At 51.8% G+C, this 15,398-nt stretch overlaps 2 protein-coding genes across 3 annotated transcripts; one reads left to right on the top strand and one right to left on the bottom strand.

Annotated features, from left to right (window-relative positions):
- Positions 1-96: 96 nt before the first annotated feature.
- Positions 97-9,758, bottom strand: Pmm1 (phosphomannomutase 1). The gene is made up of 8 exons (XM_027404101.2): positions 9,593-9,758; positions 6,035-6,152; positions 4,876-4,952; positions 4,684-4,775; positions 4,286-4,385; positions 1,925-2,000; positions 1,108-1,223; positions 97-764 (listed from the first exon to the last, which is right to left on the bottom strand). The coding sequence occupies exons 1-8, from the start codon at positions 9,677-9,679 to the stop codon at positions 642-644; spliced, it is 789 nt and encodes a 262-aa protein (XP_027259902.1). The 5' UTR covers positions 9,680-9,758; the 3' UTR covers positions 97-641.
- A 252-nt stretch (positions 9,759-10,010) lies between these two features.
- On the top strand, positions 10,011-15,023 carry LOC100771066 (cytochrome P450 2D10). Of its 2 annotated transcripts, none has more exons than XM_027404097.2 (10): positions 10,011-10,167; positions 10,737-11,013; positions 11,886-12,057; positions 12,253-12,405; positions 12,485-12,645; positions 13,255-13,431; positions 13,612-13,753; positions 13,943-14,130; positions 14,526-14,667; positions 14,768-15,023. In XM_027404097.2, exons 2-10 carry the CDS (start codon positions 10,825-10,827, stop codon positions 14,956-14,958), a joined length of 1,515 nt encoding a protein of 504 aa, XP_027259898.1. In that variant the 5' UTR covers positions 10,011-10,167; positions 10,737-10,824; the 3' UTR covers positions 14,959-15,023. The 2 variants fall into 2 exon arrangements, with proteins under 2 accessions (XP_027259898.1, XP_027259899.1); XM_027404098.2 differs by lacking the exon at positions 10,011-10,167 and adding an exon at positions 11,521-11,613 and having other exon boundaries at positions 10,879-11,013.
- The last annotated feature ends 375 nt before the right edge of the window (positions 15,024-15,398 follow it).

Consider the following 15,398-nt stretch of genomic DNA (forward strand, 5'->3'; position numbering starts at 1 on the left):
ATGTTCAGGCTTCAATGGGTCAAAGACCTCCTGGGGCAAGCCCCTGTCCCTGACCGAAGAGCATGTGACAGGAACCATCATAGCTTCAGACACATCTAACACCTTGTCTTGGGAACTTTAATCTGTGACAGTCCTTTAATCTGTGACAGGAAGGTGCCCCTTCCCTGTCACTCCTCCCTTGTCAGTTGTGGCCAGCACGGTCCATAGCATAACTCACATGCCTCCCTCTGGGGTGAAACCTATTTTTTTTGTTTGTTTGTTTTTCAGGACAGGGTTTCTCTGTGTAGCTTTGTAGACCAGGCTGGCCTCAAACTCAGATCCACCCGTCTCTGCCTCCCTAGTACTGGGATTAAAGGCATGCACCACTATCTCCCAGCTGGGTGAAACCTATTCTGTTACAGAAACCAGCAGCATCAGAAGCCAGGGGCCATCAGTGGAGTGCAGGAATAAGTCTTATTTATGGGGAGCCACCTGGCTTGGGACAGTTGCCACAGACCCTTGTCCTGTGTGAGTGGGCCTCGTGGTGCCCCACATGATGCTACATGCTGGTCCAGAGGAATGGGAACCTTGGCACTCCATGGTTCTCTCTTCAGGCCTAGCCAGAGCTCTTTGAAGGTCCCAATGCTTAGCTGTGGTCACCGTCATGCCTCATGGGCTGTCTCTGGGAAAAAAAGTTCTCGGCATCGTTGTACAGTATCCTGAGGGGAGACCACACTATGGCCGACAGTCCGGGGGTCCGCATAGATCTCAAAGTCATTCCCACCCTGCATTCAGAGGAAGGACAGACAGAGAAGAGATGATCTTAGGTGATGCCTACAGGACAGGAGGTGCCCAGGATTGAGGCCCAAGAGCTACCCTTCCCAAACTGGCTCCTGCAGACTTGCCCCTCCTCAGACCTGCCAGGAATCCCACTCTCCTGGCTTCTCAGACCTGCCCTGACTTGGAACAAGCATCTAGTCCTTCTTGGGTCTTAGTCTTCTGAACTGCAGAGTAGGAACAGTGAGAGTCTTCTGGGATGCTCTGAGAGGTCTTTGTTCTATTGCCCTGTGTCCTGGCCTTGAGCTCAGGTGCTTTGGGTTGAGGGGAACTGGGTAGGGTCACACTTACAGGACTGGTCTCATTGCCAAAGAAGTGGATGATGTCGAAGCTGTCCTCATCGAGACTGTCGAGGCAGTAGCGCTTATCCCAGCCTTCCGGGAAGACATCGAAGCTTATCATGCCTCCTGTGGATGTGGGGAGTTACGACAAAATCCTGGGAGGGACAGACAGGGCTGGCAGCTTGTCAGGGAAGCTCACAAGGCTAACTTGGGCAAAACATGCTTTATTTTTGAGACAGTCTCATGTACCCAGTTTGGCTTTGTACTATGTAGCCAAGGATGGCCTTGAATTCCCCATCTTCCTGTTCTACCTCTCAAGTGCTGGGGTTTCAGACCTGTGGCAGCATGCCTGGCTCTAAAGCACTTAGTTCATTCAACAACGCTGAGAGCCATCAAGGGCAGACTCAAGATCTGCAGGGTCTCATCCAGGCAGGCAACAGGCAGGAGCAAAGATGCGCTCACTCAGCCAGCATGGCCAGTGAGACCCAAGGTGACAGCTCTGAGCAACAGAGTGACACAACTATAGATTCTAAGTGACCGAGGCACCTTTTCTCCCCTCTGGCTACTGGGGAACAAGCCGAGATGGCAGCTGGGATTACCATATGCCCCAGGCATCTCAGGGGAGCAGCCAGAGCCAGAGGTTGAATAGAATCAGCTTTGGAAAGATCTGCAGAGCCCTTGACTGATATTCAAGCCAGTTGAACTAGGTGCGGGAAGGGTGGGGACCACTGGACATCAGGTGGTCATTGAAGGAAGTGAATTTTGCCTAAGGGCAAAATTGGATAGTGTCTGTTGCTGTGCCTGAGCCCACCGCAGGAAAGACATACCTCGCGAGAACCTTAGCCCCTTGCCAGCAAACTCTGTCTTCAGGGCTTCCACAAACTTCTCCCGGATCTTCTCCTTCTGTGCAGGGAAGAAGGGTGCATATTGGCTCAGAGGGCCCATCTGTATACCGCACCTGGAACCATACCTCACCAGCTCCCTGGTCTTCTGGGCGAATACGGCCCCCACTTTACAGATGGGGAAGTGGAAGGTCACCTTGCCTTGTTGTCAGTGCTGGGGCTTAGACCCAGAAATCGGTGACACCCATTAATAGGAGTATAGAGGCATAAGAAGGGGGAGGGCATGGGAGTAGAGCGTCTTGTCAGGTCAGGCAGGACCCACCCTGAGATCTACAGGCTGACTGGGTTCTAGGCCTGGTGGCTATGCTGGTTAGCTTTGTGGCCCTAGGCAAGTTACCTGACCTCTCCAAGCCCATTTCCAGAACTAAATGATAGAGGAGTAATCAGTGGCCACCGGCTGCTTCTCCCTCAAGCAAAAAGGCTGAGAGATGTGAGCTCCCTGCTGGCCTTGACTTTACCTTCCCAGCAGGTAGTGTGGCCAAGAGATAGCACTGTGGGTGCTCACACTCACTCACAGCCCAGGGCTGGGGGCTGCACTTCCCTCCGTTAGCTGATGGCTGGTCATCTGACAGCTTCATATACCAAGCCCAGCCCTAATGTGCCCAGCTTCATGACCCTAGCTAAGCTCCTGAGGACAGGGTCCTTATCTAAAGAAGGCGCCTTGCCACCCCTCCCTGGAGTCTGCAGGAGGTTTAGGCAGGCCTGTGCCATTTGGACTTTGTACAGGAACACAGTTCTCAGAAACATCCACACATCCCAATCCTAGAGGAGGGGAAAAAGAACCAGAGATGAGGGAGAGGGCTGGGATGCCAGCCATATCGCAGCCTCCCCTACTGGTCCAGGCCAAGTTAATTACCTGTTCGCCATCCCCATCCGGTCAGTAAAGCTGCCTTTCCAATCTTACTTGGTAAATAGAGCTGGGACTCCCCGAGGAACATGGGAAGGGGCCATGATCATCCTAACTATTCCAACAGGAAAAGTCCCTTATTCCTGTGTCCACTGCCCCCTGTAGGCCTCTGTACACTGTGGGAGTTGCACCGTCAAGACCTACCCACTCTCGGAAACACCCAGGACCAGTCAGCCTTATCAAAACTATACTCTGTGACCAACTCCTTAAGTGACCCGGGATGAAAGTCACTACTCTGAGCCTTGGTTTCCACAGCGATACCATGGGAATAAAACGCCTGTTCATCCATTCAAAAGCATTTCATGGCAGGCCAACAGGAAGCCTCAGGTTGGAGGCCAGGCTTCACTGTTTCAAAAAGAAAATGTTTCTTGGGGTGGGGATGTTGTGGATCCGTGGTAGGGAGGGCGCTTGCCTAGCATGTATGAGGCCCTGGGATCCACCCCCAGAACCAGGAGATTCTGTGCAGGACATGTAAGGGACTCGAGGCTGGATATGGTAGGAGTAGCAAGGGGAGAGGGTGGCCTGGTCTGGATAGTGTGCGTCTGGCAGGAGGCCCAGAGCTGAGGCGGGAAACGGCATCTCTAGAAATGAGCAGAAGTCATGGGGAGCTGCAGCGGGGAGGGAGCAAGGGAAGAGCAGCTGCTGAGTCAGAGTGAGAGCGTGGATGGATGAACTCACGTCACCCCTGAAAGGGGTGATCATCAGGGAGGCAGCAAGCAAAATGCGTGGTAATGTTTAGGGAGGCCGTGCATAAGCTGAGAGCATTCGAGAAGCTAAGGGAGCTCACAAGTTCAAGGCCAACCTGGGTGAATACCAGCAAAAAGAAACAAAATCTGGCCATTTAAGAGAACTTGGAAGTTCTGGGTGCAAGTGCAAACATGACATTGCAGACAGGCTGGAAGAGTGAGCTGGAGGAGGGCAGATAGAGGCCTCAGGGCTGTGAGGAGCCTGAGACGCAGCTCAGCACAGCACTGGAGAGCCACAGAAGACTCGTCACTGGGGAGATGTAGGCTGATGTGTTCTAGTTCTCAAAGGCACACCGGAAAGCAGAAGAGACAGAGGACAAAGAAAGGGGACTTGGGTAAACTGGAGGAGACAAGTTAGCCTGTGTGTGAGGACAAGCAGATGGGAACCCCTAGAGTTGTTGGTTCTGGTGTGGGTATCAATGTGGCCATAGAGTGGGTCACTAGGGGCCGGTGGCACAGATTACCAGGAAAGGAGCCCAGTAGTGACAGAAAGAGGCTATGTGCCTGCAGAAATGACACAGCAGATGCCCAAGTCTGAACTCAAGACTCCTCCTCAAAAACCCATTTTACTGATGAGAAAGCAAAGCTCGGAGTGCTGAGTGACAGGGCCTATAGCTGCTCAGCAAATGGCACCTTGTCCAGTTCAGAGAACTCGATCCTCTCCTCCAGGGTGCAGCTGCGGCCGATGGGAGAGATGTTCAGCATGCCATTCCGGAACTCAATGAAGGTTCCACTGGGGGTGATGAAGAAAAGTGGTGAGAGAGCAAGAAGCCGTGAGGAGGAGAGAACAGCTTTGAATTCAAATCCTGTCCTATCTAGAATCAGTCTCCTTAGACTTCACAGGGTAGAAGAAACTACACATGCATAAGTTAGGGTTCTGGACCTGGGGGTATAGATAATTGGTAAAACACTTGCCTGGCATGGGCAAGTTTCCGGATTCTGATCCCAATTCAGAAAATAAAAAATGCAGGGGTTCCATGTGAAGCTCTCCCACCCTCCACCCATAAGCCCAGCTTAGTGGGGGGCCTCACCGCTTCTTGGGCAATCTGAGCAGAGCCATGTAACTAAGACAGAAGTTGATCAAGTCCTGCAGGAGCTCTTCCCCCAGGTGGTTCTGGATTGTCTGTGTAAGGAACACAAGGCTTGAACTATGGCACACACAAGACAGAAGGAACCCAGCTTGGAAAAGTGGGGTGCCCCAGCTGAGGCCTGGGGACACTAACCTGCTTGGAGAGTAGCCGTCCATGCTTGTACTGCACTGTCCCATTCTCGGCAAACACATAATCAAATTTCTCAATGACTTGAGACCCATGGAGAGGCCGGAGAGAAAGAAAGAGCATGAGACAAGGGCTCACTGTCACCCCAGAGCAAACCCTGGAGACGAAGCCCGGGCTGTTTGGCTTGGCAGTCTGCAACCACTTTTCTACCCTAAACCGGCTTTTCTGGCTGCCTGGCCTTCTGAACCTTTGCTTTCTTCTACACCAGCCAGTTACTCCTCTAGGCCATTGCTGAGGTAGGGCCTTCTGCTTGGAACCACCCTTGGTGTCCCCTCTACTCATCCTCCAATATCCAGCTCCCCCTCCTCTGAAGACTTCCCAGGAATGCCCAAAAGAGGGTGCCATTTCCAACTTGTTCCTGCAGCCTTCCCATACCCCACAGGCCTCCCCCATGAAGACTCCATTCTCCTTTCTGTCTCCCTCTCTGTTGTCCACAGGGTGGCACAGCAGTTTCCAGCTCTGAGTGCTACAAGGAGCAGTTGGGAGTCAGGGAGTGCCAGGGAACATGGCTCAGATGCCCTGTGGTATCTGGGTGGTAACAATCAGTGGGGCTATGGGGTGTGGGAGAAGGGGGGCGTAGACAGATGGCATAGAGAGTTTGGACTTGCTAGTGAATAAATGAGGGGAGAAGGTAAAGGGATAAGGGGAAAAGATTTGGGGGGGGCTTTTCTTTTTTTGTTTTTTCAAGACAGGGTTTCTTTATGTAACAGCTTTGGCTGTCCTGGAACTCGCTGTGGAGACCGGGCTGGCCTTGAACTCAGAGATCCACCTGCCTCTGCCTCCAGAGTGCTGGGATTAAAGGCGAGAGGCACCAGAAGAAGCTATAAATAAACAAATGGAAACCAAGACCCAGCAGGGAGCAATGAGAATGTGCACCGCCTAAGGGCAGAGAGCTGCTGTTCTGCTTCTAGCAGACTCTCCAGGATCTAGCACAGTAGCCAATGACAGGTGCTCACTAAATGTCTGTGCAGGATGGAGGCCGCCATCTACTCCTTCTCTATCTCTTCTGCCTCACAGAACAGGAAAAGCACCCAGGAATTTCCCAGCTCCACCCTCCTTCAGCCCCACCCCAGCCCCACCTGGAAAAGATGTCACCCATGCCTACCTTCATCCCCATCACCCAGCTGCTCAGCGATCTTTGAGTAGTCAGAGCCACCCACTACGCCAATCTGCACCCTACTTCGAAGCTTCTGCAGGAAGGCTGACACCTCAGGGTCAATTTTCTGTGGAGGACAAAAGACTCTGGTTATCCTGGGCGGTGGTGGCACACACCTTTAATCCCAACACTCGGGAGGCAGAGGCAGGCAGATCTCTGAGTTCAAGGCCAGCCTGGTCTTTAGAGAGTTCCAGGACAGCCAGGCTACACAGAGAAACCCTGTCTTTTTTTTTTTTTTTTAAACGGGGGGTGGGGGGCGGAGTTTCGAGGAAGGGTTCCTCTGTGGCTTGGAGGCTGATCTGGAACTAGCTCTTGTAGACCAGGCTGGTTTCAAACTCAGAGATCCACCTGTCTCTGCATCCCGAGCGCTGGGACTAAAGGTGTGTGCCATCACAGCCAGGGAGAAACCTTGTCTTAAAACAAAAATGTCAGGACCTCTACCTGGCTCCTAGTGCTCAGGATTAGGGAACCACTTTCCTCCTGAATCTAAGCCAGAAATGTAAAATGCAAAGCTGCTTGAGCACTAACATAATGCCCAAAGTGGAATTCCACTGGTGACCTCAAGTGAAGTGTTGCAATCAAAACAGAAATAGACTAAAAACATTGCTCAGAATGGTGTAGGACTGCATTCTCATGGCAGAGCACTTGCCTAAAATGCATGTGGTTTTGGGATTGAAAAGAAAACTATGTAAACAAAACACATATAAGGTCCAGTGAGTGGGCTTGGTAGGTGGAAGAACCTGCCTTGATACCTAATAACCTGAGTTCAATCCCAAGGAGGACCTCGTGCATTACCATGGCCTGGCCTAAAAGAATACATTTTTTTGGAACTTTGGAGCTGATCCTGGAACTCTATCAGTAGACCAGGCTGACCCTGAATTCACAGAGATCCACCTGTCTCTGCCTCCTGAGTGCTGGGATTAAAGGAGGGGCCACCACTGCCTTGTGGCAAGAATTTTGAAAGCTAACATTAGAAGTTGTCTTTAGGCCGGGCGGTGGTGGCACTCCCGAGGCAGAAGCAGACGGACCTCTGTGAGTTTGAGACCAGCCTGGACTACAAGAGCGAGTTCCAGGACAGCCTCCAAAGCTACAGAGAAACCCTGTCTCGAAAAACCAAAAAAAAAAAAAAAAAAAGTTGTCTTTAGTTTGTTTATCAGTTTCATATAAACACAAATGAATTTTGTGTTCACGTGTGGGTTCCATTGCCATGACAACTCATTGTGTATATGCTCAGAATCTGAAAAAGTATCCAAAATCACAAACATTTGTGCTTGCAAACCTTTCAAATAAAAGATTCTTCACTTGCACAAGGCAGAGACCTCAGAAATTCTTCCTGCTAAGCTCTGGCTCAGGTAACTAAGACCTTTTTTTGCCTCACTTACCCTTTTAAAACCTGTCTACCACAGTAGGAGCCACTTAAAGGGAGGGGATCACAGTTATCATTAAATGAAACAATTTATTCAAAGTGTATCAAGATTCTCCACTAAGGAAACCTGAACAAGCCAGTCAGAATTCAAACTTCCATATATTCAGATATCAAAGACCACTACTAGAGGCAATGTTAGATGGGAACAGGAATTTGAAAGTGCTGTCCATGAACGTGTAAGATGGTACAACTGTTTTGGAGGGCAATTTGGCAAGATCCACTGAAACTTAAAAAGTTGTCCATACCCGGTCAAGGTTAAACAGTATTTCAACTTCTCTTGCCTAAGGCACATCCACCACTTCCATAGGGTGTGGTTTATAATAGTGAAAACCGCAAGCAACTCCCATGCTTATCAGCCAGACAAAGACACATGCTTCCTCAGAAATGTCACTAGGCAAGAGTGCGGATAAGGGGGCTGGAGAGATGGCTCAGTGGTTAAGAGCACTGCTTGTTCTTCCAAAGGTTCTGAGTTCAATAGTTCAATTCCCAGCAACCACATGGTGGCTCACAACCATCTGTAATGAGATCTGGTGCCCTCCTCTGGCCTGCAGGCAACATGCAGACAGAACACTGTACACATAGTAAATAAATAAATAAATAAATCTTAAAAAAAAAAAAGCCCCCCCCCCAAAGAGTACGGATAAGGTCAGATCTGTGCTTCCAACAAGGCAAGGCCCTAAAACATGTTGTTGACTGTCAAGCAAGTTGTAGAAAGCCACAAGCAGGAACACAGCTTCACATCTAATATTTCCTATGGGCAGAGATCCAGATAAAAGCACCAAGGGAAGCCATAACACATACACAATATTACCTTGGGGAGGAGGGGCTGGCCCTGGGATACTGGTGAGATCAAAGTGGTCTTTAGCCTTTAACGTTTGCATTCTTTACAAAAGTAAAGCACTTGTGGGCATTGGTGGCCCATGCCTTTAATCCCAGCACTCGGGAGGCAGAGGCAGGCAGATCTCTGTGAGTTCGAGGCTAGCCAGGTCTCCAGAGCGAGTGCCAGGCCAGCCTCCAAAGCTACACAGAGAAACCCTGCCTCGAAAAACCAAAAAAAAAAAAAAGTAATGCACTTGTGAACACATGTGTAATTAAAAATTAACGGCCTAGCAGTAAACAAATTGGCAGGGAGTTTTTGTCCAGGCCTTCAAGTCAGTATGGCGTAGGGTCAGGAGAGGCATGCCTAGGTGGGACCACCCTCTCTCTGATCCGGACATCTTTATTCCTGATCCATCCGTGCTGGAAAGAAAGGTGGCTGATCCCTTCTAGAGATGGAGGCTATCATCTGGAGGCTAAGACTTGGGTCCCCACCAGCTTCTGTTCGGGACGAATTTTCAGGTCATCCCCATTGTCCCCAAAAGGGAAAGTGTACAGGCACGACCCAGAATGAGACAAAGGGGGGAGGCTGAACCATAAAATGCAGATAGAAAGAAAATACACTCAGTGACCCTCTTGTAACCAGACTAGCCCTGGAGCCTCTCACTCCACATGCGTGGAGCCAAAACGACACGACTAACAAAAAACAAAACTCATTAGAAAAGCAGCTCTCTCCCTCTGACCTGAGGTGGAAGGTAAAACCCTTAAGAGGCTTAAGAAACTGAACCCAGGCTTAGGCTTGTGGACGCCAGGGTGAAGGCTCTTGCCTTCACTAGAGGGCGACCGTGGGCTTGGAAGCGCACCGAGATCTGCCTGGACACCGCGTTCTTATGCTAGCTTGAGGACTGGCTAGTTGTGCATCCCAGGGCTGAAACAGGGTGGGAGCATCCCAGAGGCTAGCCTGGGCCTGTGGAAGCCTTGGGCCCGGGACACCTGGCCTCCCGCCCATAGTCGTTCCTCCCAGGGCAGGATCCAGTCTCAGCGCTCTCGGGAAGAACGCGGGCGCTCACCCGCGGAGCGCTGTGGCTTGGAAGGCCCGGAGAGCCTGGGTCCCATCTCCTCGGTGACAGGGGCCGGGACCAACGCGTTCCACACTCCACACCGGGTCGCGTGGGTGTCCGCGATCACGTTGCTGCCCGCTCCACGCTGGATCACGGATATCAGCGTGACACTCGGTGGGAGCTGCCAAACCTCGGAGCCCTTACCTGGCGAGCTGGCGTGAGGGTCCCGTCCACGTCAAACAGGCAGAGGATGCGCTCTTTCCTGCGGGTGCCCTCCACAGCGACAGCCATGGCTGCAACTCTCTCTGCGCGCCAAGTGCTGTGACCGCTGCTGCAGCCGGGGTCGCGTGCGACAGAGGTCGGGCGGGGCCGGGGCGGGGCCAGATGCACGGACTGGGGAGGAGCAGTGGCCAGCGGTCCTCCCTCAAGGGAGCGGGGCCTGCGTCGCCGAAAACAGACGCTACTGGCACCTAGGATGGAGAGGCGTGGTAACAGGCGGAGTCAGAGCTCTCTGTGCCGACGGAGACAGGAACCGGCGGGAAAAGGGTGGAACCGGAAGGCGGTGTCGGCCAGGATTGGACTTTAGCTGGTTGCTGGTGCTTTCAGGGCACGCCCTACGGGGTGGGAATGGGGGGCGAGGGCGGGGTTCAGTGCTCGGCTCCTTGTGGTTCCCAAGGTTTGTAGGGCAAAGGGATTGATTGCCCTTGTAGATCTTGAATTTGAAGAAATCTTCAGAAGAACCTGGTACACTGGCTCTCCTGTAATCTAGCACTTGGGAGGTAAGGACCGCGTGCGCCACCACTTCTCAGCTGTTATTCTTAGTTATATTTTTGTTTACTTTATGTGTTTGTGTGTGGGCACATGCGTGAAACAGCACATGTGTGGAGGTCAGAGGGCAGTTTACGAGAGCCGCTTCTCTTTCTCCACCATTGTAGATCCCATAAGTTGAACTCAGGCCAGTAGGTTTGGCACAGGTGCCTTTACCCATTGAGCCATCTCAGTGGATAAGACACATTAAATGCATTTGATGTAGGCCTGAGCATAAGGGTTAAGAAAAAGAGAGGAAGCCAGGCGTTGGTGGCGCACGCCTTTAATCCCAGCACTCGGGAGGCAGAGGCAGGCGGATCTCTGTGAGTTCAAGGCCAGCCTGGTCTCCAGAGCGAGTGCCAGGATAGGCTCCAAAAGCTACACAGAGAAACCCTGTCTCAAAAACAAACAAACAAACAGACAAAAAAAAAAACCAATAAAAAGAAAGGAAGAAAGAAAGAAAGAAAAAGAGAGGAGCCATTTGTTAGAAGTGTCTGGATTCACCTTTCATTTTCTTCATGGCTGCCCATCATAACCCCAGGTCTGGTATGAGGACACTGCCTACATATCTCACTTGAGTGAAGGCGGTGAGGTTTTCCCAAAGAAGACAGAGAAGCATCGGGGCAGCTATGGGGCTGCTGACTGGAGATGGTCTGTGGTCTGTGGCCGTGCTCACAGTCATCTTCATATTACTGGTGGATCTGATGTATCGGCGCCAGCGCTGGACTGCCCGATACCCACCTGGCCCCATGCCATTGCCTCTACTGGGCAACCTGCTGCAAGTGGACCTCAAGAATATGCCATACAGCTTGTACAAGGTAAAGGAAAATGATGGTGGGGGCAGCAGAGGTGTGGTGCTCCTACCAGCACTTTGTGGTGCAGAAGCAACAGACATTCAAGAGGAAGGGCTGAGGTGGCTGGGCTTCCTGAGGGAGGGCACTGTGGGCCTGAGGACACTCAACGTTCCAAGGACCAAGACATGGGAACACAATGGCCAGGAGACGGGGCAGGATGTAACAGCAGGCTTGGGATTAGTTGGATAGGGCAGAAGTCAGAGATGCCCCAATCCCTTATGGTCCCCTCAGTAAATGAAGTGTCAGGGATGAGAGAGAGGGAACAGGGTCTAGTGCAGCATGGTGGTCAAGGAACGGAGAGGAGAGAGGTGCTATGGATGATGAGTGGTCTCAACCTCACTGCTGACCTCAGGGAACCAGAAACTCCTTAGGTACGGTGGGATGCAAAGGGGCCTGGTGGCAGTTTCCTGGCTCTCCCAAGATTACAGCTGGGTGATCTCTTATCTGTTATGAATCCTTTGCTGAATGTAGAAAATGAGACACCCCAGCCATAAAGCACCAGATCTCAGACTGGGGATGGAGCTCAGTGATAGAGCATTTGCCCAGGATATGTGAAGTCCTGAGGTCAGTAACACACACACACACACACACACACACACACACACACACACACACTTGCGCATGGGTGCATGCATGAACAACACATAAATGCATGAGTGCATGCATGAATAATACACACAAATGTGCTTTAATAATGTACAAGCAACGCATACACACTCACATGCATGTACTCACACATGCATGAACAATACATTGAGACTTGTATCACTGGTGAGTCTGGTTCTAGCATTGGCTGGGGACCTCAACTCTATAATTGCTCTGTCCCTCCACTTTAGCTTCAGTGTCGCTTTGGTGATGTGTTCAGCCTGCAGATGGCCTACAAGCCAGTCATCGTGGTCAATGGACTGAAGGCCGTGCGTGAGGTGCTGGTAAACTGTGGCGAAGACACTGCTGACCGTCCTCGAATGCCAATCTATGAATTCCTGGGCTTTGGGCCTAAATCCAGAGGCAAAGGACTGCAGCAGGGGACTGGGGTGGGCAAAAGTGGTGTCACGGATAGGCCTGTGGGCAGCAACTAGAGGGAGGACAGGGCCTAATGGAGGGGTGATGAATGTAGCCAACAATATAACAAAAGTTGCTGAGTGCTGAGAGCAGAGGACAGCACAGCCAGGTGCCATTGGTCACACGCAGATGTGTCTACAGGTGTGGTCCTTGCACCTTACGGGCCTGAGTGGAGAGAGCAGCGAAGATTCTCTGTGTCCACCCTGCGCAACTTGGGCCTGGGCAAGAAATCACTGGAGCAGTGGGTGACAGACGAGGCTGGCCACCTCTGTGATGCCTTCGCCGACCAGGCTGGTGGGTGATGGGTGAGGGATGCAGATGGGCACAGGGAGACATGAGCAATACAATGACTATCTTGTGTCTCCACTCCCAGGGCGTCCTTTTAATCCCAGCACCATGCTGGACAAAGCTATGTGCAATGTGATCGCGTCCCTCATTTTTGCCCGTCGCTTTGAGTATGAAGACCCTTACCTCACTGAAATTTTGAAAATAGCAGAAGAACTTTTGGAAGAACTTTCTGGCTTCATTCCTGAGGTAGGAGGCTCAAGGCAACTCGCAGAGCCACTTCTATGCTGTCCATCCTCCCAGAGGAAGCTGTGTGCCAAGGCCATGAGAGAGGCCTTTTGGAGTCAGCTGCAGGAGGAAAGGCCTGGAGCTTGACAAACCTCCAACAACAGGAGGGGAGAAGTAAATCAAAATCAGGGTTTCTAGAAAGAGAGGGAACCTGTGCCCTCTGTTTACATGGAAGACACACAAGCCTGTGACTTCCAGGGTAGAATCTTCCTTCTGTTCACCCCGGCTGCAAGAGTCTAAAGGGTGGAATTGAGAGGAGCAGGTGATGGGTATGGATGAACTCTGGGTCCCTTGTGAAGGAAGCTGTGATCTGAAACTGATCCAGGTGGACAGTGAGTGGAGGAGGCACTCAAGTGCCAGCCAAGTGGTTAGTGGGTAAGGAGCTTGCCAAGCAAGCCTGGGAACCTGAGTTTGATGCCTAAAACCCATGTAGGGTAGAGACAGTGCACTGTACACATTGTCCTATTACTGGCTTACACACACCATGGCTCATGAGCCCCATACACAATAATGAGTAATGACTAATTTTAAGAAGAGGAAGTACTGAGACTTGCTCTGTGGGTGCGACAGGTTTTGAACATGTTTCCGGTGCTCCTGCACATCCCAGGGCTGGCTGATAAGGTCTTCCCACACCAGAAGGTGTTTTCTGCCATGTTGAAGAAGCTGTTGGCTGAGCACAAGATGACTTGGGATCCTGCCCAGCCACCCCGAGACCTGACTGATGCCTTCCTGGATGAGGTGGAAAAAGTGAGGGACAGCCACAAGAGATGGGGTCAGGGGCATTGGTTAAAGTGTCCTGTGGGTTCTGAGGCCAGGCTAGTAGGGCCTGAGTACCATTCAGTGACCCAGCACCTAAGCTACAGTTGGAGGGTATTGTGGGGTTTTCTCTCTTTCTCCCCGGTGCCTACCTTTTTTTGTCTGTCCCAGGCCAAAGGGAATCCTGAGAGCAGCTTCAATGATGGGAACCTGCTCATGGTGGTGGCTGACCTGTTCATGGCGGGGATGGTGACCTCTTCAACCACACTGTCCTGGGCCCTGCTCCTCATGATCCTGCACCCGGATGTGCAGAGTGAGCCTGGCTGGGGTTGGGAGTGGGGAAAGACAGAAAGACAGAGGCATACTCTCTGATCTTACTCGAGTCACTCGTGACTCCCAGCACTGGTTTGACACAGACTGCATGAGTCACATGATCCCAGCCTCTAACACAGAGGTAGGAGCCCCCTTTGGCCCCTTCACTGAGAGGATGCTGTTCTTACAGGCCACGTCCAACAGGAGATTGATGATGTCATAGGGCAGGTGCGGCATCCAGAGATGGCAGACCAGGCCCGCATGCCCTACACCAATGCTGTTATTCATGAGGTGCAGCGCTTTGGGGATATTGCCCCATTGGGTTTTCCACACATGACATCCCGTGACATTGAAGTACAAGGATTCCTCATCCCCAAGGTAGGCATGGGCCCTCCTACTCTTACATCATGACACTAGCACACAAAGGCAGGAAAGATCAAGACCAGCACACCCTGGATTTCTAACATGCTGACAGGACCAGCCTGATGCAGGTACCCTGCAGCCACTGAGCATACTCAGGAAAGAGAAATGGCCAATGACAATGACCACAGGGGATTTTAGAAAGCACTGCACACAGAAACAGGTCTGGTTGGGCACCCATGGGAGACTCCTTACAGGGCTACCATGGCCTTAGGGAAGGGGCTGGGAGGCTCTAGGGCTGAGGTTGAATGACAGAACCTAGTGTGTGCAGGAAGACATGTACATGTGGTCATGGTAACCAGGGTATTGGCAGCCCTATCCCAGTCCATGTTCACACATGTGCCTCCTGCCAGGGGACGATCCTCATCCCCAACCTGTCCTCAGTGCTGAAGGATGAGACTGTCTGGGAGAAACCCCTCCTCTTCCATCCTGAACACTTCCTTGATGCCCAGGGCCGCTTTGTGAAGCATGAGGCCTTCATGCCATTCTCAGCAGGTACTGTGGGGTGCCTGGCTCCATGTCTCTTCCCAGGGTGCCTTGGGGAGTGGAGCATCAACCAGGCCCCAGACTGACTGAGCCCCTCTCCTACCCACAGGCCGCAGAGCATGCCTGGGGGAGCCCCTGGCCCGCATGGAGCTCTTCCTCTTCTTCACCTGCCTCCTGCAGCGCTTTAGCTTCTCGGTGCCTGATGGACAGCCGAAGCCCAGTGACCATGGGGTCTTTGCAATGCCCGTTGCCCCCTCCCCCTACCAGCTCTGTGCTGTACTGCGCCAGCAGGGACACTAATTCCAGTCCTGCTCTGTTGCTAGGACTGAACCCTGCACAATAAACTAGTCTTGTGGCTGCCACTGTTTCCTGCTCCATCCTCAGTCCCTATATCTGCTGGGTCCTCAGACAACAGTCTCCAGCCAACCTTTACCACTGGTCTCATCCCTTCCCAGGAGACAGCTAATGCTGAGAGAAAAGGTTGTGCTGAGCCTAGCATTGGCACAGGCCTGTTATTTCCACACACGGGAGCCTGAGGAAACAGGATTACAAGTCTGAGGCTACCCAGCCCTGTATAGCAAGTCAACCTGGACTACATAGTGAGAGCTTGTATCATTAAAAACAAAAGGAAGGAGGGAGAAAGAATTGTGCTGGTATTTAGGAGTGACAGCTGACACTATGTCACCTATAAAGACCTATCCATGGTGACCAGGTTTGTGACAAACTGCAAGTAGATGTCA

The sequence above is a fragment of the Cricetulus griseus genome, chromosome 2 (assembly GCF_003668045.3).
Source record: "Cricetulus griseus strain 17A/GY chromosome 2, alternate assembly CriGri-PICRH-1.0, whole genome shotgun sequence".
NCBI lineage: Eukaryota > Metazoa > Chordata > Mammalia > Rodentia > Cricetidae > Cricetulus > Cricetulus griseus.

Excerpts from the sequence above, each read along its gene's own strand:
- Pmm1 (XM_027404101.2), bottom strand. The coding sequence starts at position 9,679 with ATGGCTGTCGCTGTGGAGGGCACCCGCAGGAAAGAGCGCATCCTCTGC. Across the intron at positions 4,776-4,875 it reads GACGGCTACTCTCCAAGCAG|ACAATCCAGAACCACCTGGG; the intron begins GTTAGTGTCCCC and ends TTCCTTACACAG. Across the intron at positions 1,224-1,924 it reads GGGGCTAAGGTTCTCGCGAG|GAGGCATGATAAGCTTCGAT; the intron begins GTATGTCTTTCC and ends CCACATCCACAG.
- LOC100771066 (XM_027404097.2), top strand. The coding sequence starts at position 10,825 with ATGGGGCTGCTGACTGGAGATGGTCTGTGGTCTGTGGCCGTGCTCACA. Across the intron at positions 11,014-11,885 it reads TGCCATACAGCTTGTACAAG|CTTCAGTGTCGCTTTGGTGA; the intron begins GTAAAGGAAAAT and ends CCTCCACTTTAG. Across the intron at positions 13,432-13,611 it reads TCCTGGATGAGGTGGAAAAA|GCCAAAGGGAATCCTGAGAG; the intron begins GTGAGGGACAGC and ends TGTCTGTCCCAG.